The sequence below is a fragment of the Sabethes cyaneus genome, chromosome 1 (assembly GCF_943734655.1).
Source record: "Sabethes cyaneus chromosome 1, idSabCyanKW18_F2, whole genome shotgun sequence".
Lineage (NCBI taxonomy): Eukaryota > Metazoa > Arthropoda > Insecta > Diptera > Culicidae > Sabethes > Sabethes cyaneus.
In genome coordinates this window covers 153,061,029-153,087,983 of record NC_071353.1, presented here as the reverse complement: position 1 = coordinate 153,087,983, position 26,955 = coordinate 153,061,029, and the positions used below count along the sequence as shown (strand labels likewise).

Genomic DNA, 26,955 nt, shown 5'->3' with positions numbered 1-26,955 from the left:
TGAAAGATTTCAAATGCGAATAACTACTAAACTACTGAACGAAACTGAACAATTTATATGTCGTTGGATAGATAAAATGACCAGCAATTTTAAGGGTGGGTGAAAGAGCAATTTTGAGTAGGGCGTAAGAGGGGGGGCTCCTATACAAATGCAACACAAATTTCCTCAAAACTCTAGAACTAATCAAGCAAAAGGAACCAAATTTGGCTTGTGGGTGTTTTTAGAGACATGAATTTATTTTTCAATGCTTTGAGACTCCTCACCCCTGTGGTACGAGGATAAGGACTCTCATACAAATAAAACAGAAATTTTTCCGAAACTTCCCGAAGACCGTTACTTTCTAGATAGCCAGCAGAGCAAGGTACAGCTTGTATAAGAATGCTACATATACGCTAGCGCCACGTAATGAGCGAATTCTGCATTATTTTCCATACCATCTTGAAGGTGTCAGTCATTTGAGTAAACTTCCCGAAGACCGCAACATTCTAGACAGTCAGCAGCGCAAGATATGGCCTGCATAAGAGTACTACATATACACTAGCGCCACGTAGTGAGACAATTCTATAATCCATACAATCCGACGAAAAGCCCTTGATCTGCTAAACAGCTTTGTCGAAGACACCAACGTTCTATACGGTCAGGATCACGAGTTATTCCATGTTGGAACTAATTATGTCAATTCGTCCACTTTTTTTACGTCCAAAACTTGAATTAACGTCCTCTCGTTTTACGTCCGAAATTTGAATTAACGTCCACTTTTTTTACGACCGATTTGATTTACGTCCCCCCAATAGTGGACGTAAAACGAGATTTGAGTGTACAAATAAAATTAACTCATATTCTACAAATTATTTTTTGCCCCACGATTTTTCAAGCCAATTTCCAAGGGGGGGTGACAAAAACTTTTAAAATGATTTGCAATGGCCTAACTGTCATGATAAAAAAGAGAAACGAAAGAAAAAAACAGAATAAAAGTGAAAACGGGACATGAAAAGACACAAAAAAAGAAAAGAGAAGACTGGATAGTAAAAACTTGACAAATGTGTTAGAAAAAAAAGGAAACGCTAGAGAGAAAAGAATAGGAAAACTGGCACGAAAAAAAAAGCGAAGCGAAAGAGAAAACGCGACAGAATGGGAGTGAAAACGGAGCATAAAAAGAGAAAAAGAAAGCGAAAAGAGAGCAAAACCAAAACAGTAGAAGAGGAAAACGAGTCAAAAAACGAAGAGGTTGTATAGAAAAAGATGAAGAACAGAAAGGAAATGAAGAAAAATCAGAGAAAAGAAGGATGCATTCCGTAAAAAATGCAGAAAATGAGGATAAATTTGACAGAAACGGAGAGAAAGAGGACAAATAACGAGATAGAAAAAGAGGAAAAAAAGAAGAAAATGGAAAAAATAGAGAATGTGTAGAGACAAATGAAAACGGAAAACAAAAGGGATAAAACGGCAAGAAAAAACAGAACATGAGGAATAGCAGGATATAAGAGGAAGAACAAAATAGGCGAGCGAAAAAAAAACGCACGACGAACGAACGAAAAACGGGATGGCAAAGGGTACCAAAAAACATGGCAGAAAACGGAACAGGAAAAGAGCAGAAATCAGCTTGATAACAGGGAAAATGGAAGAAGAAAGGCGAAACATGGACACTCAGGAAAAGGGCGGAACTCAGGAAAAGGGCGAAGAACTGAGCAGCCAAAGAAAAAAAGGAACAGAAAAACGTATAGAAACCAGAGAGAAAAAGAGGGAAAACGGGCCAAGAAAGGAAATACGTAACAGAAAACAAAAGAAACCAAAATGGAAAAGAAGAACAACGAGAGCAAAAAAGTAATAATAACTGTCATGATAAAAAAGGGAATCGAAAGAAAAAACAAAATGGGAGTGAAAACGGGACATAAAAATGCAAAAGGCTAGTGGAAAAGGAGAAAACTGGATTGTAAAAGACGACAAAAAACGAAGAGATTTTATAGAAAAACATAAAATGAAGAGAAAAGAAAAATGAGAAAAAATAACGATGCACTCCGAAGAAAATGAAGTTAAACTAGACAGAAACGAAGAGAAAAAAGGACAAGAAACGAAATAAAAAAGGAGGAAAGAAAAGCAGAAAATATGAAAGTAGGAGAATAGAGCAACTAGAACAGAAATGCGAAAAAACAAGAACGTGACCGAAAAGGAAGAAAAGCAGACGAGCCAAAAAAAAAGAGAAAACGCAAAACGGGACAGAAAAGGAGTTAAAAAGCAAAAAACAAGAAGAAAACCGGAAAAAGCAAACAGTTGAAGCGGCACAGAAACCGAAACAGAAAAACAAAAGAAATTAGATGGAACTGGAAAAACGGAAGAAAAAAGACGAAAAACAGACAGAGGAAATTCAGAACTCAGGAAAAGGGTGAAAAACTGAATAGAAAAAGACGAAAAAAGGAGCAGAAAAAACGTGTAGAAACAAGAAAGAAAAAGAGGGAAAACGGGTCAAGAAGGGGAATACGAAACAGAAAACAAGAGAAACCATAATGGAAAAAAATAATAACGAAAGAGAGAGAGAGAGAGAGAGAGAGAGAGAGAGAGAGAGAGAGAAAATAACAATAACTGTCATGATTAAAAAAGAGAAATGAAAGAAAAAATAGAACGGAAGTGTAAACGTGACATAAAAAAGCAAAAAGAAAGTGGTAAAGGAGAAAACTGGATGGTGAAAGAGCGAAAGCAAGGCAAAAAATGAAAAGATTTGAGAAGAAGAACTGAAGAGAAAAGTGAGAAGCACTCTATAGAAAATGAAGAAAATGAGGATAAACTCTACAAAAAAGAGAAAAAAGAGAAAACGAGATAGAAAAGAATGAAAAGAAAAGAAACAAATGAAAACGAAGGACAAATGACAGCAAATGAGTATGAGAATGAGGAAGGCAGTATATAATAAGAGAAAGAACGAAACAGACGAGTGAAAAAAATAAACGAACAACGAACGGGAACGGGATAGAAACTGACTGAAAATACTGAAGAAACAAGTTGCAACGGGGCGGAAAACGAGACAGGAAAAGAGGAGAAACTTCAAAACAGGGAACACTGAAAAAGAAAGACGAAAAACGTAACAGAGTAAATTCAGAACTAAGAAAATTTTAATTTTAATTTTAAAGGTAAAAACCAGGACAGCCAAGTAGAACAAAAGAAACAGAGATCGAAAAAAGAAGAAACGAGAGAAAAAAAGAGAAACCGGGTTAAGAAAGGAAATATGAAACAGAAAACAAGAAGAAACCCCGGTCTGAAGACAGAGGAACTCACGAGCTCAAAGCGAAAAATGGGACAAGGAAACGCGAAGGAAAGGAGAGAGAAAAAAAACCGTTGAAGAAAGGGAATATTTAAAAGAAAACAAGTGAAAAAAACAGAAACCAGAGAAAAACTAAAAGGAAAAAGAAGAATAATAAAGCCAATTTTCCGTTTTCTAACCCGAATTTCTCCACTATCAGTTCAGAGAACGAGAAAAAGAGATCAATATATATAAAGAAATATTGGACACAAAACCGAAAACATAGATAAAAAGGAAGAAGGACAAAGGAGAATCACAGAAAAAACGAACTGAAAATAGGTAAAACGGAAGACACCGACAATAAATGGGAGAGAAAGAAGAAAAACTGTAGAGGAAAGAGCAGAAAGGAGCTAAAAACACAATAAAAAGAGCATAAAAAGAAGAAAACGAAAGAAGAAGACGAAGACGTAAAATAAAAAGTAAATGAGATAAAAACAGTTGAAAAATACGAAAACGGGAAACGAAGAAAGGGAAAAAGAGAAGAGAAAGGACCAACAACGGGAAAGAAAATGACAACGACAAAAAAGCAAGAAAAAGAAAACCGAGAAAAAGGTGAAACGGGACCGAAAATGGCAGAAATCGCACCAGGAAAAGAGGAGAAACCGGTCTGAAAGCAGATAAAACGGAAAAATGTAGACAAAAAACGAAACACAGGACTCCAAAAACCAGAGAAAAACTAAAAGTGAAAAAAGAAAAACGAAAGAGAAAAAAAACCATGAAGGAAAATGTTGAAAAGAGGAAGGGGATCAAACGGGAAATAGAAGGCAAAATATGGGACAAAAATCGGAAAAATGGGACAGAGAAAGAACAGCAAAAGCGAACCGAAAAAAAGTTAAAACGAAAGAGAAAAAGACGATAACTGGGAGATAAAACAGAAAAACCGGAGAGGAAAGATAAAAAGGAGACAAAAACAGAATTAAATGATTGAAAAGATGAAAAACGGGGCATCAAAAACGGTACTAGCGAAAACGTCAAACGAGAAGGAAAGGACATAAAAAGAGTTAGAAAACTACGAAAACTAGAAACGAACAAAATTAAAAAAGAAAAAATTGATAATAAATAAAACTGGAACAGAAAACACACAAGACAGAAAAAAAGCAAAAAAAAGAAAAAACGAATGGAAATTTGGAGTAAAGACAAGAAAAACAAAAAGAGGAAAAAACTGAAAAAAACGGAACAGAAAAAAGGTAAAACGTGTGAGAAAATGTCAATTTAGATTTTAAATTCAACTTCGTGTCTAATTTCGTGTCCATGTCCGGTTTAAAGTAAAATTCAGGTTCAAATTAGTCCAAATTCAAGTCTATTGTAATGCCTCAATCGTCCAGTATTTGTTATTTGTGTAATTAGTAATAAAATAGATTCGCCATCCTACGATTAATCCGTTTTTCCAGACCAAAACATTCATCTGAAAGGTCAGGTGACCCACCTTTCGTTTATGTCTGGACACGCTAGTGCTGAGTGTTATCGTTTAGGTCCTCCCGATGACGATGAAAGACTGTGTCGTCGTTGGTATTTTCCCCTGCCCCTTATCAGGGGGGATTGAAACTATTAGATAGGGAAAATCGAACGTGGGAGAATTGTGGAAGGTATTTCGTTAAATATATACCTGATTTCCATAATGATGTAATCAAGGCAATTGACAGCTAATAACTTATTTGCATCTATCAAATCATTCTAAAATTGATGGAAGTAAAAACGGGGGTCTAAAACCTATTCTAGTGTATAGAATAGGAATTACAAATTAGGATTTTCCTGGTGGTTAAAGATTTTTCCTATGTGGGCGTAGTTTGATATGAAAATTTGATTAAAAAAAGTAAAAACAACTCTTCGATAGCAAAAATCATCCCAGCCAGCATCATCAACACTTTTTCATTACGTGTCACTTTGTCACAAAATTTGGCAAATTATGCAAAATCGACTGAACCGAAACGATACTCCAAAAGAGAAACGTTTACGTTTCGTTATTTTTTTTCACTGACGCTATAAACTTCCCGGCGAGTAAATCCCGGCCAGTTGGCCTAGCGAAGCAATCGTTACGACCGAGACCGTCGACGTTGTTGTTGCTGTTATTGTTGTTGTTGCAAGCGACCGGTGGAACGTCGTCGTTATCATATAAATTGGATTCCCTGGCTGGCAGTGTCCTGAAGCTTGGACACACTTAACAGAAATTCCGTCTTCCTCCATCAGTCCTGAGCCTGAGCGACCTGTCCGTTCGTCCATTTAAAAGGCCTCCATCCCCCAACATCGTCGTCGTCGTCGTCGTCATCATCATTATTCCGTCCAATATTTGCGAATGCTGCCGCTTGGCCAAGTTCAGTAGTATTGATATTTCTTTGCGCTCGGAGGAAAGAAGTCCCTCCGAAGACATGCTGCCCTGGCAAGCGAAAATCGATAAAACCAATAAAGGAGTTCGCATACAGATGGATGGATAGATAGACAGACGTAGGGATGGGGGCGCTGATGTTAAAATGGTAATTTTTCGATTTCCTTCGGACGAGCGAACGCTGAAATAACACTTTTGGTATGTAACTAGACTGTAGCAAGGATATGCCTACAACTAGCAACATTTAACTTTTGTGAAATTAAAGCTGAACTGTTGTGAAGCAACAAAACTAAGTTATAGAAAAAATATTTAGTACGAAAATTTCCTAAAATTCAGGTAACCTTATGATAAGCATTATCTGACATAGCTCATTTAGCTTAACTGGATCGTATGTCGCCTTGAAATCGGCATGCAGGAATCGGCAGGTTGTGCTCCCAGAACTTATCTGGGATCTGTCGCATGCTAAACGTTTAATCCATATATGTCGACAAAAGTTTTCCCTAATATCTGAAGGTATAGGAGATATGCAAAATTGAATTGAAATGTCTTCCGTAAGCAAAGTTACAGTCTTAAAACTGTAAAGGACTACCGGTCTGATTAGGATTTTGTACATACGTGTGGAATACACCGACCATAGTTAGAAGTGTCCTTCACACTGAAACTATTGATACTACGTGTTTGCCTTATTGGCACCCCCGGTTAATCCAGTCATTTCTTAAACTCGATCTCGTGGTTTCATCACCTAGCACTGCGTTTGTGGCTTTTATCATGCCAGAGTACTCGAGGGTCGAATCACCTCCTGAGAGGACAGTAGAGCCTCATCCAGACGGTACGCTTAGTCCTCGGCAGCTTGCGGACTGTTCGATTGCCAAATGTTTGACCTAAGAGAACGGTTTTGTCGCGGGTCTTTGTCTGCATTCCTACGGGGCGAATGTTGGTGATGTTCCAAAAACATCGCTATCCTACCAACCTATCCGTTCAAATTCCCGTTCTGCTGGAGCTAACTGACTGAGGATCGCTTTGCTGAGTATTTTGGAAGTGACGCAGAGCAACGCCAGTTCACAACTTCAGATAGATTCAGATAGATCGAGGATTTTTGTTCTGATGCCCTGTAGCCATTTCACCAGAACTTTCGCGGTTTGCCAGATAATGCTGAAGAGCTGATGCAATCTAAAAACGGACTTAGCTGTATCATAATTATATACATATAATGTTTCTTTGAATCTTCGGCAACACCTTTCTAGAGGGTTAAATTGGCCAAATTACGTGCGATTATGAGCCGTTCTGAAGAAGGTACCTAGATAATCGTTGAATCGTAATAGTGACAACCAGAGCATGCAGCCGATGTTATTGCTGATAATGAAAGATGAAAAGCCATTGAAGCAGTAACTATCTGCATTCAAGAGTAGACAGACTAATGAGTTGATACTATACTATCTCGTTCATTGGGTGGCAGTGCAATGGTACTGAATGTTGTATGAATGTTGTACTCGTTCAATCCTGTTGATGTGTCGCCCAAACTTGAACTTCCTACTCGAGGATGCTTCATGCCAGAGAGCAGTGCAATGACTTTAAGCAATATGGTGGTATTAAGGTGTGTTCCTGAGTGTTGCGTTTGATGAAACCTAACACAACAAATGCTCCGGGAGCCATCAAAACGGAAGCTATGGTAGGAAAGAACTTGAGACGCATTATCCAGCCGATTACTAGCCCATTTTAGTACGTAAACCTCTGATACGTTGATGCGGTTGCTGTGAGATACTTTGTGCGCTGTCATACGCTGCTGGTTTTGTTCTCCCTCCTCAGTTAAGGTGCTATCACAGGGTCTTTTATATCTTTTCAACCGCATTAACAGCTATCTCCAGCGTATTGCTTATAACCTACTTTCCGTGCCCGCACAGTGTTGACTTTCACCTTTCTCCAGGATTCATCTGAATTCCATTACATCATCACTCGTTGTGACAAATGCGGTCTTAGTGCCAATCCACTTCAACAGTATTCTTCGACAGTGCACTATCGGTGCTGTGTTCGTTGCGTACATTAGGAAGGTTCCTTCGCCACTTTCGTCTGATGCAGATATAATCGATTTGATTTTTATTCGGCCATTCGGAGGGACACACGTGACCTTGTGCGGAGGTCAATGGGGGAGAACGCGTTGAGGGGCCGCAATGTTTAAGGCAATCTTCGCGTTGAAGTCGCCCAAGTGGATCTGACTATCCCCCTTCGGGATTTTCTCAACCACACTGTTCAGCTGACTGTAAACGCTCTCTACTGCAGGTCGGCAGCATTTGTTGGCGCATAGCTGCGTGTCGTAACGTGACAAGGTGGAGTTATAAATGTATGAAAATTCACGATTAACTGGTGTGGTAACTTCTGTGTTAGGGTTGCACGTGTACCCAACATTTCCCTCCTTAATACCTCCGGTATGCCTGGAACCATTGGGGCGATCTTTGGTAGCGAGAAGAGTGTCTAGGTAGCTGGACCATAGGAGACGAGTTGATTAGAAATTCCGTTGTTGAGAATGATGTTGAGCTTTGCCTACTGGATGCTGTGGAGGCTACGGGCTGACCTACTGGTGACCTTGGTGCTTTCACTCATTTAGCAGAATGTTGATTGGAAACTGTTTCGATGGCTTATTTATCTGCTCAAAATCTAGTCCTGACGGAGTTCGGGCCCGAAGCTAGCTAATGTGGGATCGAATCATCCTCTTGCTGTGTTGCCTATTTTCTCCACCACAGTGCCAGGTGCCCAAGTCCACTTGTTGTGTGCGTAGACTTTGGCTTACACAACTGCCTTCGGTGCAAACGTTCTCAGTTAGTTAGTTTCAGCTTGACTTGCGGTGTCGTGAACCTGTTGTTGAGGTGCTCGCAAAAGATCCAGAGATATTCGTAGTGGCCGACTGTACATAGCTTCAGCCGGCGATTTCCCATCAATGTTCGGATTTGGTGTTGTCCGATTCGAGAGAATATCCAATGCTAGACTGATGTTTCCTTCTTCCTCCTGAATTTTGTGGACTGCTCGTTGGAACGTAAACTGTCGGACTGGTCGTTAGATTGTGAATCGAAATCTGGACAACACATCGGCGTTCCCAAACTTGTCAGTCGAGACGTATTCCATGAATAAATCGTAGTTGAGCAGAATAAGGGCCCAACGTTGGAGCCGGTTGGCGGTGTAGACCAGGGATGCCAGGTGATTTTTTGAAAAGTCTTCACAAATCAAGAAAAATGTCCTCATTTGTCTTCTTCCGGCTTTCCAGATTTTTTTACCCATTTGAATTGCATGGTGAAGACATGTCTTCAAGTGAAGACATTTCAAAATAAAAGTCTTCATTGTAACAAAAATGTCTTCAAAATGAAGACATGTCTTCACTTCTGGCATCTCTGGTGTAGACCGGGATCCCTTTTTTAGACCCCAAAATCCGTAGTAGCGGCGCATGGTCCGTTTGAAGCCTGAATCTCCTTCCAAAAATGAGCTCATGGAATTTAGTGCCTGCAAAACCTATCGCCAGACCTTCACGATCCGGCTGGGAGTATCGTTTCTTTGCAGCGTTGAGTGCCCGGGAAGTGTGCTGAATGACATTGATTTTGCCGTCAGGGAACTTATGGCTAATTGTTGCACCAAATCCAATTTAGGACGCGTTAGCGGACACTATAATCTCCTGCTTTGGATCGTAATAGGTAAGCAAGAGTTCGGAGGATAAAATATCCTTGAATTTTTTAAACACCTGCTGGCATTCCGCAGTCCACTTGAACGATGAGCTGTTTTTGAGTAACTCGGCCAACCCATGTTTGAGACTTCCCGTAATAATTTATTGCGCCCAGGAAGGAACGAACCGGATGGTAAATGATTGAATAATGCGCATATGTGCATATGGATATGGATATCTTATTCAGCAACTCCTATCTCTACCTCCTCGTGGTACCATGAAGCCGGTCACTGATGCAGTGGACGATTTCTTACCGTGCATGCTCTCTCTGCCGAAAAACAAAGAAACGAGTGAGGTGAAGAGCAGAATAGGGAAGGAACAAGACCTGAACGATGCACACGCCGATTCGTTGTGAGGCGACAAACGAAGATGTGGCTCCAACTCTCTACTCACGGGTCGAGATTCACTCTGCTTGATCTCTGACTATGCTGGAGGGTGGGCTGAAACAAAAAGAGAACCGAACAGTTATGGCCAGTAGGATGGCTGTACAACCGCTCAAACAATCTAAAAATATATAACGTCGAGGATGAGAGTTACTCAAAAGTCGCTGAGTCTCAATAAGAGAGATCTCAGCAAGCATACCGGTCTTGCGACAGGATATTGTCCGAGTAAATAACATCTTCGGAATCTCGGAGCACAAATAGTACGCAGACGGCAGTATCTCAAAAAGGGGAGATCTGGTTGGCGTCGCCGATCAGGATACTAGGTTCATAAACCTAATCATCCCTGATTGGCACATGTCTCGCTCCAGCTACCAGCCTGTCACTTCCTCAACAAGTGATGGGTAAGCATGTAGCGTATAGTAAAATAATAAAACGGGGCATACCACAATAGTTCAAAATACTGGACGCAGTGGTAAGAGTATCCAACAGAAGAGGGGAAAGGAATGAATCGGTGGAGGCATCCCAACAAACATTTTATTTGAACAGTAGATTATTCAACTGTTATATAGCCAATGTTCAGCAATCAACCTCTTAGTAAGCAATTATACAGCAAAAATGTTTGTTAGGATGCTCTTGATCGCTGCGGTTTTGGTTGGATCTGGGCGAATACCAACTCGATCTAGCAAAAGACTTGGTTGGTACTTTCTGCGCCCATTCTGGCATTGATGGATGATTTTGCCAGTCTCTCGACCGCTTCCGGAACTTACAATGATGCTGTGGACCTCCCCAAAGAAAGAAAAATCAGAGGGGCTGTGAACAAGACACGACCGCATATGTAGGTGACGTAAGACTACGTAAATCTCTTTGTAGTGATGGTAGCATGTATCCATGCATGTAATCATTCGATTCATCATGTATACATGCTATATGCAGCATATATACATGCTACATGCGTTCTCAAGTAACAATTTGGGTTTTATTATAATCTTATGATGGCATTTAAGACCAAAATTGGTCATTAAAACCGCCATAAGAGTATAATAAAACTCACATTGTTGCCTGGGTTGTATGTAACATTTATCAAAGTAGTAACATTGTAAACGTTCAATCCTCAATAGATTTCAGAGTTATTTCTATGTGCATATGAAAACAATTTATCAAAATCAAGAACTCAAATTGCTTTCCTGCTACCTTACAGAAATTAAAGATTGTTTCTATTACCAATGGTTTCTGGTTCCTCTACGTTGAAGCGATTTTACCAATTCAATCTCATTTGATCAACAGCACATCTTTTCACTACACTTCCAATGAAACGCCAAACATGCTTATCCATACAGAATTAAATTATAACCGAACACTACAGTTGTAGCGCATTTTTCCAACACAGATATAAAATTCGCCTAGGTTTAATCGTCTCGCCGTAAAGAATTTGCAGTCTGTTGAGACAATGGGCTTTAGACATTTTTTCTGGCACACTTCCCTAACACAGACATCAAGCTGGACTAGGACTGGAAATTAGCAGGCATTAACTTTTCGTCAAAAATCCCAATTTCGTAGGGATGGGCGATACCAAGCAAAGTATCGAATACCTTGGTATCGGCGATACTTACCAATATTCGATACCAAGTATCGGAGTATCTGCGATAAAGTATCGATACTATCGATACCACCGGTATCGAACCTTTTTTTTTCAAAATGCAAGAAAAAAGATGACAATGTTATTGTAAATTCTTCACCTTATCGAACGCGATAAATTGTAACTGTCGCGGACGAATTCATCGCCAAATTCGCCGCGAGCTGATCTCAGGTTGCGAGTGCAAAATTAATTTTTTTGCCTCCAACGATTTCAAGCTGCCAGAAAATTGTGCAGCGCGTTTTGTTACCAACGGTACGGGGAGTATTTTCACTAAAACGACAATTACCATTATGTGAGATAAATTTGGGCTGGTAAACGGCTGAATAATGCGTACCGTCGGTGCCTTGTGCACGTGTAGGCATAAAATAGACCCTATAGTGGTTCATAGCCTCTTATTTAGCAACTCCTATTCCTACCGCCTCGTGGTACCAGCCGGGATACGAGCAACTTTGGTGAAAGCCAAGGTCGCATGCTGACAGGAAAGGAGGGCTCTTTCGAGCTTCGTTGGCCCTCCGGCGAAACAGGGGGTTGGTGTAGCAGGCTTTGCAAGCCGTCACCACGAAAAATACTAAAGCACGGAACGAAGAACAAATAAATTCTTACTGGAACAATCGGAATAGACCCACGCGACGAAAAAGGACTATGGATTGGAAACTCGGGACGTGGAACTGCCGATCTCTCAACTTCCAAGGGAGCACTCGAGTGCTTTCCGACGTATTGAAGAGCCGCAAGTTCGACGTCGTAGCGCTGCAGGAGGTGCGCTGAAAAGCTCAACGGTACGTATGTTCAGAGATGGACATATCAGCTACCAGAGTTGCGGCATCACACACGAGCTGGGTACAGCTTTCATAGTGATGGGCGAGATGCGGAAACGGGTGATTGGGTGGTGGCCAATCAATCCTCGAATGTGCAGGTTGAGAATCAAGGGCCGATTCTTCAATATAAGCATCATCAACGTGCACAGCCCTCACCTCAGAAGTACCGATGACGACAAGGATGAATTCTACGCGCAGTTGGAGAGTGAATACGACCGCTGCCCAAAACATGATATCAAGATCGTCATCGGGGATTTCAATGCTCAGGTCGGCCAGGAGGAGGAATACAAATCGGTGATTGGAAGGTTCAGTGCACACCAGCGGACCAATGAAATCGACTTATCGACTTTGCCGCCTCCAAGAATATGGCCGTACGTAGTACCTTTTTCCAGCACAGAATCCACCACAAGTACACCTGGAGGTCACCAAATCAGACAGAATCACAGATCGACCACGTTTTGATCGACAGTCGGCACTTCTCAGACATTATCGACGTCAAATCCTATCGAAGCGCTAACGTTGACCAGGACCACTACCTAGCGATGGTTAAGATGCGCCCAAGACTCTCCGTTGTGAACAGCATTCCGTACCGACGCCAGCCTCGGTTAGATCTCACGCGGCTGAAGCAGCCAGACATCGCCGCAAACTACGTGCATTCACTCGAAGCTGCGCTGCCGGAAGATGACGAGCTAGACGAAGCCCCTCTCGAGGACTGTTGGAACACTATCAAAACAGCCATCAGCAGTGTAGCGGAGAGCTCCATCGGGCATGTAGCCCGGAATCAGCGGAACGATTGGTTTGACGATGAATGTAGGAGGGTGATGGATGAGGAGAACGCTGCGCGGGCGGCCAAGATGCGCAGTGCCACAAGTCAGAACGTGGAAACAGAAGAAGATGCAGCGAAACGAAATCTTTCGGGAGAAAAAGAGCTACCTGGAAGAGCAGAAATATGCAGAATTGGAGTGGCTGCATCGTTCTCAGGAAACGCGAAAGTTCTACCAGAAACTGAACGGATCCCGCAATGGCTTTGTGCCGCGAGCGGAAATGTGTCGGGATAAGACTGGCAGTATTCTGACGGACAATCGTGAGGTGACCGATAGGTGGAAGCAGCACTTCGACGAACACCTGAATGGCGCCCAGGCGGAAAACCATGGCGGCGGGGAAAGCGATTTCGACGGTGCAACAAACGGGGAAGAGGTGCCAACCCCAACGATAGGCGAAGTTAAGGAGGCCATCATGCAGCTAAAGAACAACAAGTCAGCTGGAAAAGATGGCATCGGAGCGGAGCTTATTAAAATGGAACCAGAAAAGCTGGCCGTTTGTCTGCACCGACTAATTGTTAGAATTTGGGATACGGAACAGCTGCCGGAGGAGTGGAAAGATGGGGTTATCTGCCCGATCTATAGAAAGGGCGACAAGTTGGACTGTAAGAACTATCGAGCGATCACCGTTCTCAATGCCGCCTATAAAGTGCTGTCCCAAATCATTTTCCGCCGTCTATCACCAATTGCGAATAGATTTGTGGGAACTTATCAAGCCGGCTTCGTCGAAGGTCGGTCTACAGCGGATCAAATATTTTCACTGCGGCAAATCCTTCAAAAGGGCCGTGAATACAGAGTTCCCACGCATCATTTATTCGCTGACTTCAAAGCTGCATATGATACCATCGACCGGAATGAGTTTTGGAAAATCATGGACGAGAACAGCTTCCTCAGGAAGCTCATCAAACTCATTAAATCTACGATGGATGGTACAAAGTGCTGTGTTCGGATTTTGGGTGGATTGTCAAGTTCATTCGAATCACACAGAGGGCTTCGTCAAGGTGATGATCTTTCATGCCTGCTGTTCAACATAGCGGTACAAGGTGTTATGAACCGAGCGGATATCAACACGCGGGGCAGGATATTTAACAAATCTAGTCAATTCGTCTGCTTTGCCGATGACATGGATATTATCGGCAGAACATCTGTGGCGGTGGCGGAACAGTACACCAGACTAGTGATGTCCGTTAATCGTTCGATTAATTCAACTAATCGAATAACACAAGGAATATTCGAATAATTTTTAATCGAATAATGCCAGCACGAGTAGTTGAATTAATCGAATAGTTCAATCAGTACGTATAATCCCCGAATAATGCTCGTTAATCGTTCATAATCGTTCGATTAATCGAATTATTCAAAGAAATATGCGAATATTTTGAATCGAACACCACTAGCACGAATAGTTGAATTAATCGATTAGTGCAGACAAGGCTCACCGATTAATCGGTAATCGAATAATTGAAAATTTCGGACATCACTACACCAGACTAAAGCGCGAAGCAGAAAAGATTGGGTTAAAGGTAAATACGTCAAAAACAAAGTACATGCTGGCCAGCGGAACCGAGGCCGAACGACACCGCTTGGGCAGTAGTATATTGATCGACGGCGATGAGTTTGAGCTAGTCTGGTAACGGCTCACTGGTAACGGCGAACAATGATACCAGCCGTGAGATTCGGAGGTGTATTATCAGCGGAAGTCGTGCTTACTATGGGCTCCACAAACAATTGCGGTCGAGCAGACTAAGTCCCTGTACAAAGTGCACCCCGTACAAAACGCTTATTAGACCGGTTGTTCTCTACGGGCATGAAACATGGACAATACTCGAGGAGGACCTGCGAGTGCTCGGAGTTTTCGAACGACGAGTGCTAAGAACGATATTCGGCGGCGTACAGGAGAACGGAGTATGGAGGCGGAGGATGAACCATGAACTCGCACAGCTCTATGGCGAACCCAGTATCCAGAAGGTGGCTAAAGCTGGACGGATGCGATGGGCAGGGCATGTTGCAAGAATGCCGGACAACTACCCTGTGTTCGCCTCAAATCCGGTAGGAACAAGACGACCAGGAGCGCAGCGAGCAAGATGGTTAGACCAGGTGGAGCGGAATCTGGTGGAGAGTACTCGGTGTCCGAGAAATTGGAGAGCGGTAGCCCTCAACCGAGTTACTTGGAGAAACTTTGTTCAACAGGCTTTGTCTTAGGACGGCAAGCCACCTAAGTAAACAAGTAAGAACTTTTACTTTAAAAATACCCTAATTTTGACCCCGAATAACTGGCAAGAAGGCATCATTTTATTCAAAAACTCTCCCCAGAGAATAAGAATAGTTTCAAGCAGGCTGAAAAGTATTATAAATATGTTTAAAGCACAAAAGTTAAGCAAAATTTATAGGCTGACAAAATCGGAACATTACTGTATTTCTTATTATTCTATCTGATTTGAAGACAAATGCCGCTCAAATTAATTCAATGTCACGATAACAAAATTTTTGTAAATAATCATGACATTTGATTGGTACGCAATGATTACATAACTTTTCACGGTGCCAAATGTATCTAGGTAACTGGATATTATTAAGAATAGCTTAAATAAGTCACTAAACTCCAACCGGTTCTAAGTGCGCAATCATGATCCGGTATCAACATAGAAGAAGTAAGTAAAACCCAAGAGTCGGTGCGGTACGTCATTTCGACGAAAACCAGTTTCGATACCGAACGCTTGCTTGCTGTCGGCCAATTTAATCACTTTTTCAGCTATACGCCGCACTTACCTTCAATTGATCCGATTCTCGGGCTTATTTGACACTTTCACACCAATCACATGCAAGCAAATAAACACTGGGCGTCTCCTCCCGGTTATGCGCACTTAATTAACTGAATGCTTCGATAAGTCCAGAGCAGAAATGTGATAAAAAATGACCTAAGCCGGACACGTCCACTGTTTTCGTTTTGACAGAAACAAAATAATTGAACCACCAATCCTAATGCGCGGCCTTCTGCGACTGTGGTGAGTGAACTATGCCAAAAGTGTGCGTTTAAAATCATGCGCAGCATGCGCTGCGCATTCGCGCAAATATCCATTCATATGAGCGTTTTGATTGAATTGATGGGCCCGACGGGCCCCAAACGGTGGCAGAGGCGGAGGAATGTCGTTTGTTTTGATACTGAGTAGTGCCAAATTCACCACTCGTCGTCTTGCTTTCGTTTGACCAGCTGATTTGGAGCAGCTGATTTGGAGCAGCTTATTTGGTGGTGAATAGACGAACGAATCTATATGGGTTGAGAATGGGAATTAAATACATCGGCACTTCTTAAAACTACTAAGTTTATTCTATCAATTAATTATGAAACAATTTATCATAGGTAAACCCAGTCTTAATTAAAAAAAATTATTGCAGTAATTCGTTTTTTTTTCTGACAAAAACGAATTCTGCACAAATTTTTTGATGATAAATGAATTAATTATACCTAAACCTACATGAGAAAGAGAGAAAACTAAAGCAAACGGGCTTAGAGATAGCTGTGCCGATTGAAGCTGTCGCTAAAGAAAACGGTCAACGTGTGCAGAGCCTCCAGCAGGGCGACCAACATCAGCGACATCGAGAGCGAAGCGATCTTGCGGGGGTCCAGCTTTTCGCGGACCAGCTCGTACAGTTCCAGCTCGGAAGAGCACAGATCGAACGGCTCAACTAAACCGTCCAGCAGTTCCAGTTCCTGCTGGAACAGATCACCGCCATCGGCGGCGGTAGCAGCGGCGACTACTGGACTGCTGGAAGGCCCGTTCCGACTCCGTCGACTGTGGAAGGAGTTTTTGATGCTGATGATGCAATTGTAACCGTCGCAGATTGGGTGGCTGTGCAATGGTCGGCAGTGCTGCTGTCGTTCGATTCTGCTGTGTCGCTTCAGTGGGTGGAGGTTTGGTAGACTTTGCGATCGCTTTACTTTACGTACGGTACAGGCCGGTGGCTGTGATGGAAGCTTCCAGGGGGGAATTTTCACGAGGACTGCTGATGATATGGGTGACGGGTTGTTTGGCGGGCTACGCGAATCACATCACGAGACGGTGCTGACCGGCTCGTTTATCACCGGTTCATAATACTGGTTACCTTCCACTTCGATGAAAATTAGCTAAAATGTTAACCGTAATTAAGAATCGCTCTCAAAGGGTCATAATTCAAGTGACTTACCGGAGGATGTTCCAGCTGCATCATTCGAAACTCATCGGTGAAAGTTAGAATATAGAAGCAGAAAGCGGTTGCAACAATCCACTCGGAAATCGAGCTGGCCACATGATATTCCCATCCACCATCCGATGGGTACCACTTGCGAGGATCAGTACCGTTGAATAGGATATGTGAAATGATTCCGGTGACGGAAACGATGATGAAAAAAACGGTGCATATCACTGCGATGGCAAGCCGAATGTGAGCCTTCAGCATTGATCCAATGTACGGTTGAAGATGATAGGAAATATAAGCCTAGAACAACGCACAGAATGGGTATTTTTGAACAATCTCATCATACAGGTCCCTCTCACCTGCATCCAATAGTAAACCGTACCCAAACCGAAAGCCAAAAATGCCCCAAAGTAGTGCACTAGCCGTACGTTGGTTTCCTGAAAGTTTCCGACCATGCTGACCCCCAAACAGGAACCCATTCCGACCCAAAAGGCGCGACCGTTCAACCGGTTCAGAACCGGCTGAACATCGGCATGACGAAGGCCAATTTCTTGAATCTGTCGATAGCGCACGTAGATGGTGATTCCCACTGCAAGCGAAAATCCCCGAACGCAGAATATTAGAATCATCGTTTCGTAAGGAAATAGAGGAAATGAATTATTGTTACTCACGTAGAACACAGCCAACGCTTATCAGCTGTCCAAAGACGCAGCTTTCCGGCGAGTACGTTGCTGCATCCGAAATGTACGGCACCGTTGGCACTACATGTCCTTGTAGCACAGCAGCAATGTACCTGCCAATGACAGAGGTCAAGTTAAATGGAAAGTGCGAATGACTCACGCGCGAAAGCGCAGTCTAAATGCGTCTTTTTTTCGCTAAAAAAGTTATTTGTTATTTTGCAACTACTCACGTTCCGATGAACGTAAAATTAAACAGCAGAAACACCGTGATCGGGAGCAAATAAAGCTTAGACATCCCTCGATTTTATTTAAATAACCGGCTTAAATAAGAACTTAAACGAAATAATATACAAACGTAATTTTATTCGAAGAGGGGGTGGGCAAGAAAAAAGAAAACAATAATCACTGGCTCCAACTTCGATGCTTTTTATCACACACTCTTTCTGGTGCACTTGAATATTCGCAGATTAATCACCACAAATTGTCCACAGTGCGGCTGGAGAACGCATTTCGAGAGGATCGCAAAGTATTAGATGACTAATTGCATCATATTCGAGACTATTGTAAATAGCAAATAAGATTATATTGTGTGAATCCGCGACTTCGGCACTTTTGTTTTGACTGTGCTTTGTTATACGATACGATTTTGCACTAGTAGTGGAATCGAATTGTCACAATTCGATTCTATGAGATTCTATGTGCTGTCAGTTTAAAAACCGCATTATTCACCACTTCACCACTCCATCCAAGCGATGAATTGAAACCTTGAAACTGCCGCAAAAAATAGACAAAATGAAATGGTGAGTTTGTTGTACTAAAATGCTGGAACATGAATGCTCCAAACATTGTTGTCTTTTCTTCTCCCTCTCATTGGATTCAAAACGATAAAATTTAATTTCAAAGTTGGGAGCTACACCATTAAAACTTTTTGCCTTTCTACTATATAAATATATAGTATAAAGGTATAGAAATCACTTGGAAAACCGGAAATGGAAAGAAGGTCCTGCGGGCCGAATGTCATATACCATTCGACTCAGTTTCGAAAACTGAGCATTTTCTGTGTGTGTGTATGTATGTGTGTGTGTGTGTGTGTGTGTGTGTGTGTGTATGTAACGCTTTTAATCTCACTCACTTTTCTCGGAGATGGCTGGACCGATTTTAATGTTCTTAGTGTCAAATGAAAGGTCTAGGTGTCCCATTGGTCGCTATTGAATTTCATACTGATCGGACTTTTAGTTCAAAAGTTATGTATAAAAATATGAAAAATATGGGACTTCATTATCTCATAGATCCCTTAACCGATTTGAACAAAATTGATTGCATATGAAAGAGGAGCCTTGCAAACCCTTAACTTCCAAATTTCATGACGATTGGGCTTGTAGTTTGAAAGTTACATAAAGAAATGTGAAAAAATAGTATTTAAAACATATTTTTGTAACATATAAGCATTAATTCAATGAAAAACATCACACATTTTATTATTATTTGAAAATTACTACTGAGATCTATCAAACGAAACCGAGTTATTTAAAATCGGACAGTTCATTCAAAAGTTATTTAAACTTTAACACTTAAGCACCGTATATTAAACCGTTAAAACGTGTGAATTCAAAACAAATGTTGATTGTATTCAATGTGTGTGAAGTATGTGTGTATGTATGTATGTATGTATGTATGTATGTATGTATGTATGTATGTATGTATGTATGTATGTATGTATGTATGTATGTATGTATGTATGTATGTATGTGTGTATGTATGTATGTATGTATGTATGTATGTATATATGCATGTATGTATGTATGTATGTATGTATGTATGTATGTATGTATATATGTATGTATATATGTATGTATGTATGTATGTATGTATGTGTGTGTATGTGATCCCAAGCAACAATGTGAGTTTGATTGTACTCTTCTGGTGGTTTTCATGACCAATTTTGGTCTTGAATGTCATCATAAGAGTGTAATAAAACTCAAATTGTTACTTGGGATGACAATTTGCAATTTTTAAATTTGCATTGAAATTCAAGAAAAGATGTTTCTCACTTTTCTGAATCAATTGTCTGAAATTTTTGAAGCCTCTTAGTGGAATACGAAATTTGAAATTAAAGGAAAGAAAAAACTTTTACCGACTAAATCCCACTATTTAATATTTATTCGCAACAGATACGTATACGCTTTGAAATAAGACGCTGTTGAAGCCTGCACGTCGTAGGCGAACTACGTATCTGTTGCAAATAAATATTAAATAATGGGATTCAATCGAAAAGCTTTTTCTTTTCTTTGATTTCAGATTTCAATTGTCATTTTGTTCACTTGCTGTTACTCACATTTGTACACGAAAAGCAAACAGCGAAGAAAAGCAGTTGATTTAAGCATGAAGGTATAGTGGTGTATAGGATTAAAAATGAGTTGATTTTTCCAAATAAATTTATACAAATTTCAAACAAATTTTGCGCATCAATAGATGCTCTTTTCAATCAATAGATACTAGAGCTTAGAAATGTTATATGAAAAATAGGAAGTAAACGTTCCACGGTAGTAATTTTGTAAGATTTGTTTTCGTTAATGACATTTTAAAGGACAGATGTCTTATGTCATGTATCATGTTTCAACAAATAAATCAAAAATGACAAGCACTGAAAATCATATCGATCATATTTCCCATTCTCAAGCATGTTTAAGGCGCAGCTTTTGCAACCCTCTTGTTTTCCTAACCCTCCAACATTGTAAAAACGATGCGATCAAGCTAATGACTATCTTTTCATGAAAGTACATTCAAAAAAAGCATAAGTTTTGATTTTCATGCAAAAATAATTATCTGAAGGAGCACCAGCTAAGAAAAAGTTCAATTTCTCTTTTTCATATCTAATTAGGGATGCTATACCGGTTTTACCGAAACCGGTTTTACCGGTATTACCGGGCTATTTTCCAATACCGAATTACCGGTTTTTCCAAGACCAAAAACCGGTATTTTCGGTATTTTTTTGCATGATCAAATAACAACTCAAGAAGCCTGAATCGCTGGTAAAACTTGTAAAGCACGGGGAAACTTAAATTCATGATTGAAGGTTCTACAAATAATAACTCAATTATGTAGTTCTTCCAAAGGGAAAACCCTGAAATACCTCACCGCTGTCAGCGTGAGCCGGAGTGCCTCATGCTTTTTAAGCAGTAGTCTCCATTCAACTCGTTCCACTCCATGGGCTACTCGTCGCCAATTTCTCAGTCGTCTCAGAAGTCGCAAATCATTATCGACCTGATCGTGCCATCTTGCATGTTGAGCTCCTCTGTTATTGGTGTCGATGGGGTCGTTGAAGAGAACTGTTTTCGTTGCTGAGAAACAATGATACGCTTTACTTAAGCGATGAGAAATTCATGAATAAATAAGAAATTGTTGTTGAATAAGAACCAGCCTCGGCTGCTGTCGAATTGCTATACCGGAAAAATTGCAAACTCTACGAACTACGAACTCTAAAACTACTCAAGGAACACCTTTCAACTATCGCATAACTGCTGTTCGAGTTACTGTATTGGTAGAATTTCAGAGAGAGTTCGTATATTTATTCGTTTTATAATTAGCCGCACTATTTGCAATGACTTCGTAATATTCTTCAAGACATCAAGGATGTTTTGATAATAAAATTCTGCAATGTTTTATTATTTTAGTCAATGGAATAAACTCAGAAACCGAGCAGCAGAGTGAACCTTCAGTTATAATTTATCATAAATGTCAGTATCTAAGCAGCTTATTAAAAGCTCGTGAACAAGAGTTTTCCTACGCTACATTTCTAATTTATCACTAGGAATTGTTCTTTTTTTCTCTGTGCACACCGAATGAAGATTCTCTGCCTCCGGAAGTTTTTCATTGAAATTTGTTCTCGTTTAAAAGATGATACGGTAAATTCTTTTCGCGTTGTTAAATATTATTTTTTAATGAACTAGTCAATTTACTATACGACAGAAATTAAGTATCATTGATTATGGAAGGATATTCTTTAAATCATTTGATTTTTAAATATAGTTTTCAAGAGTTAACTTTTACCGGTTTTTTACCGGTTTTACCGGTATTGCATTTATCAATACCGAAAAACCGGTTTTCAAAATAACTCCCGGTATTGGCATCTCTATATCTAATGCTCTATTCAGTTATTTTTTCTAATTCAGATATACTGCAAAATTGAAGCCAAGCAAACTAATAGTAAAATTTTGAGATTAATCATTTTGTTGTTGATATTCTTTGTCTTCAAAGGCGAAGTATAATAATAATTTTTCTGAACTCTTGTTTTTCAAAGATGCTAACTTTTGAACACATGGTATTAATTAATTATCAAAAAATCTGTTCTGAACACATATTTCATATTGTCAATTCAAAACAAGTTTCCTATGTGGCTCTGAAGCCCGAAAGTTTAGGCCGACCGATTATAAAACTAAATAAGGTGTTACAAGTATTTACGCACACAAGGAAAGAAAATTTCTTTCCTTTTTTCCAATACGTTGTGAATTTTACTGGCAAATAAGGATTTTGAGGAATACGGAACGGATATTTAAAAATATAGTCAAGTTAATTATACATAGATGTTCCTGAGAAATTAAATGATGATTATTGTGACAGTAGAAAGGCTAGGTCACGCCGCTAGGTGGATTAATTCGGGTTTTACATTAAATTTTATTGAGGAGATGGCAAGTGTGTTCCAGCCTGGGCCCATCCATGAAATCCGAATTCGGTCTGAAAATAAATCTATAATGGACATTTACATTAGATATTAGATTAGCACATTGGATTGGAAGTTGAATTCGAAGTTGAACTTGGACTGAAAATTGGACATCTAACTGGACCCGAATTGGAAATTAAAAACTTGTTGTCCTGTCGTTTCCCGCCAGTATTCAGCGGAACTGTGGCAAGATGTGGATCAGAAGTCTTCCAACTTGTTTGCTCTGGCAAGTATACTCGAGAATCAGTTCATTCGCTGTCTGATGTCAATCCAATTCACAGCACTGCGTGCAACGTTTATGTCAGCGTAGACAGCTCCGTCTTGGCCCGGCCTTCTTCTGACGCGAGGATAACCCAGCCTAACGACGGCGACGGGGGCTCCTCCAGCTCCGCTAATGGACAGCATTCTTCCGACGCATTCGTAATTATCGAGGAAAATGGTACTCCGACCCCAAGTCGCAAGCAAGATATCCTAGTCTTCTATCAAAACGCCGGTGGAATGAATTCCGATATTGAAGACCACCGACTAGTATCGGATTGCTGCTATGATACCATTGTCATTTGCGAAACGTGGCTTAACTCTTGGACGATTTCCAGGCAAGTCTTTGGATCCGATTACGAAGTTTTCCGTTGTGATCAAACCCCTAACAACAGCCGCAAATCCACTGGCGGTGGTGTTCTGATAGCTGTTCGACGTGCTTTGAAAGCAAGAGCAATTGAGAAGGCCTCATGGAACTGCGTAGAACAGGTTTGGACTTCGTCTTTTCGTGTGCCTTATACATCCCACCTGATCGTGTCCGAAACAACAATCTAATTGACGCTCATCGCCAGTCAGTTTACTCAGTTATGAGGGACGCTACGCCGCTCGATGAGAGTTATTTTGGACGACTTCAATTTGCCAGATATCTCGTGGAAACCTGCCCATAGCGGTTTCCTCTACCCTGATTCTGAAAACTACGATCCATGCCGGTGCAATTAGTCTTTTTGACAACTATAGTGCTTAGGTTGACCACACGTCCTGATTTACCAGGACATGTCCTGTTTTCACGAGCGGCGTCCTGGTGTCCTAGTTTACATAGGAAAATCCTGATTTTTAAAATGAAATCCTGCTTTACTAAAGACATTGAAGTACAAATGTTTTTAAAGTCCTGCTTTGTCAGTTTCTCTAGACGTTAGACAGTTGATCTCGATGGGGCATCAAGATCGTCATCGGGGTTATGAAGGCGTTTATTGTCTGCGCACCGACACGAACGAGAACTTTGCATGATTATCGGAAGCACTTTTTTCCAAGCAAAGGTAATCACAAGCCACCCTTGGGATCACCTGACCAAGGGGTATTGAGCCTAATCTGTCTAATTCTTATCGATGGTCGATTTTTCTCAAATATCGTCAATATGGGTTCCCTACGAGATGCAGATACACCCTGAATCATTACCTAGTACCAGTAACTGCCCAAGTAACATTTTTGTTGTATAATAGCTTATCACGCACTTGTTCCACGGGAATTAGCCATACAATAGTTTATTAAGCTATTATACAAAAAAAATGTTACTTGGGTGTGCGCTCAAACCTACCGACGAAATACAAAGTGCTCGCAGATTTTGTTGCGGCGTCTTTCTACAATAGCAAGAAATTTCATGGGGCAGCATCACGCGAGCTTTACGAGAGGCCGTGCTACTACGGGTCAAATTTTCTCACTCAGACAATTCCTCTCGAGTTGTCGGGAGTACAACATGCCCACGGTTAATATTGACGTGGATTCCAAGGCAGCATACGATACAGTTAAACGTGAAGAGCTATGACAGTTAGTGCATAAGAACGGTTATCCAGACCAACTAACGCGGTTGACTCCTTTCGAATTGTCCTTTGGACTTTTTGTTTAGCATCGTTATTGAAGGTGATCCGAGGAGCGAGCATCGGAACGAATGAGACGAACGTCAACAAACGTAGTCAACTACTTGTCTTTGTAATCGACGGAAAACGGAGGTTAAGAGGATTGGATAAAAAATCAATGAGTAGCAACCCAAATATATAGGGGAACCGCTAATAATACAGCTAAGGAGATTCAACGATGCATTTAAGCTGGAATTCGGACCTTCTTTTCACTCCACAAGACGTGTGCAGCCTTGTTTATGGAAGATAGACATGTATTTGTACGAAAGGTGTTGCGGACTATTTTGGGTGGAGTACAAGTAGAAAGCAGAGAATGGCGTAGGCATGTGAGCCATGTCGCAAAAATGCACCAGCGACTCTAGAAATAGAGAGGCCTTACGTGCTGTGTAGCTCGACCAGATTGCAGCTGACTTGCGAATGTCGGGATGCACAAGAACGCCCAATAGCCCAAGAAAAGTACAATGGAGAAAAGCTCTTGATATAGCATGAGCAACCCCGGGTTCGTATGGTATGCCTTATTCGTTTCTGGTCTCCTATATGATGTTTTACTGGGGCTTGCCAGGATATTTGAGGCCTTTTCCTCTGGTTTTCGGTACCATTTCGATGGTAGTTAGGTTTAGCTTGCTCACTATACAAGAAAGCATTTGGCTCCACAATAGAGTGTTTTAGTTTTTGTTTACGGTCTTTTAATGATGTTTGTAAAGTGTTTGATTTTACGATGTCTAGAAATGTGTTCAGTGTTAGAATAAGAGATTTAAAATAGCAATAAGTTAGTAATCTGTACGACGTAGTCGGAGATGGTACATAAATAAATAAATAAATAAATTTGGTTATCTGTATGGTGTTAGTGGTACATCATCACGATCATATTTGTCTAGCATTGTGAGAATTGTACCTCTAAACACAAGAAGCGGAAGGTTAGGTTGGTCGATTTATCGAATCTAAATCTTCATAGGCCGACGGCGATGAGTTTGGGTAGTCGACTAATGTGTCTACCTTGGCTCACTGGTAACGGCAGACAATGATACTAGTCGTGAGATTCGGAGGCGGAAGTCATGCTTACTATGGGCTTCATAAGTAATTGCGGTCGAGCAGACCGGCCTTGTACAAAGTGTACCCTGTGCAAGACGCTTACTAAATCGGTTGATCTCTACAAGCATGAAACATGGACAATGCTCGAGGAGGACCTTTGAGTTCTCTGTAACCGTCGGCTTAGTATCTGCCCAAGATTTAGGATACTGTCGCGGGTGCAAAATATTTTATGAATGTCCCGCAATAAATTGTCAAGAGAGTAGTTGGAACACCCTGTTGCGAACAGCTTTCCCCGATGACGTGTACGCAGCCATACGTCAACGGCTGCCACCCACCCACCACCAGGGGGCGCAAAATGGAGCAAAGCTAACATGGATTGCGTGTGGCGATAAAGAGTCCAAAAAACGATAAGCGAGAGACAGTGGAGGTTTTAGTTTTAGTTTTAGGTCGTTGGACAAAAGATAGCTTGAGCCATTACCCTGTCTGAAGTCAAACAGTACGGTACTGAAAAACGAAATCTAGTCGCACAACTGAGACAGTGAAGACAAAACTAAAGTAAAAGTCTGAGCTGAGTGTATGAAGCTACGTATCAGAAATTCTTAGTGAAAGACCACTACAAATATACAAAGTTTTAAACGTAGACTAAAAAGACCTGTGAAAAGAAGCAAACAACAGGTATGGCTCACGGCATATTCCCAACCATGACCGCTCCAAAACTCGACGCTAAACAAACCATCTCGCTCTTAGGACCCCTGAGTTTCCTGAGTTTTCTGCATTTACCTGACGGTTACCAACGTGATCCGAAACTGTACTTGAGTTGTACCGAAGTTAGTCCTCACGTCCGCCGTTACCACCACATCCGTCAATCCTGAAGCTGAAGAAGCGTCCCTGCCAACGACGTCATCGCAGTTACGCCGCGTCGTCGCCATCGCGCTTGTGCAGAGCCCCAAGTGCGCCCGAAACCGGAACGCCGGGAGTAGGCCATCAAGCTTCGTACCAGAAGTCATCAATCTGACCGCAAACGGATCCCGGTCAGCATCTCCGCTGGAAGTGAAATCCCTAGATATCTAAAGGTAGGAGTTACCGAGGGAAATCCGTTAATAAAGGGAACAGTAAGCAGAAGGTTTTCAGGGGTTTTCTTGACAACAAGTCGCGAACGTTTGCAGTCCCTGAGGTTTGTTTTAGGGGGTGTCGTAAGTGCTGGGTAGTTACGACCTCGTCAGTTACAACTCGGAGTTTTCGGAATACGATCGGTAAGAACGATCTCCGACGGCGTACCGGAAAACGGAGTATGGAGATGGAGGATCAACCATGGATGAATGATGAACCATCAACCAAACGATGAACTTGCATAGCTCTATGGCGAACCCAGGATCTCGAAAGGTGGCTAAAGCTGGACGGATACGATGTGCAGGACATGTTGCAAGAATGCCGGACAACTACCCTGCAAATATGGTGTTTGCCTCAAATCCAGTAGGA

The 26,955-nt window shown here is 41.3% G+C and overlaps 2 protein-coding genes across 2 annotated transcripts in view; both read right to left on the bottom strand.

The window, feature by feature from the left end:
• LOC128745254 (uncharacterized) overlaps nucleotides 1–15,905 on the bottom strand; it is a 97,344-nt gene extending 81,439 nt beyond the window's left edge. Inside the window, exon 1 of the mRNA XM_053842282.1 lies at nucleotides 15,746–15,905. The gene's annotated coding sequence lies outside the window, so the exon portion shown is untranslated. The remainder of the gene's footprint in view (nucleotides 1–15,745) is intronic.
• A 415-nt stretch (nucleotides 15,906–16,320) lies between these two features.
• On the bottom strand, nucleotides 16,321–18,447 carry LOC128742816 (DNA damage-regulated autophagy modulator protein 1). Its single transcript, XM_053839292.1, has 5 exons — nucleotides 18,063–18,447; nucleotides 17,824–17,945; nucleotides 17,512–17,741; nucleotides 17,162–17,452; nucleotides 16,321–17,102 (listed from the first exon to the last, which is right to left on the bottom strand). The coding sequence occupies exons 1-5, from the start codon at nucleotides 18,125–18,127 to the stop codon at nucleotides 17,028–17,030; spliced, it is 783 nt and encodes a 260-aa protein (XP_053695267.1). The 5' UTR covers nucleotides 18,128–18,447; the 3' UTR covers nucleotides 16,321–17,027.
• Between the last annotated feature and the right edge of the window lie 8,508 nt (nucleotides 18,448–26,955).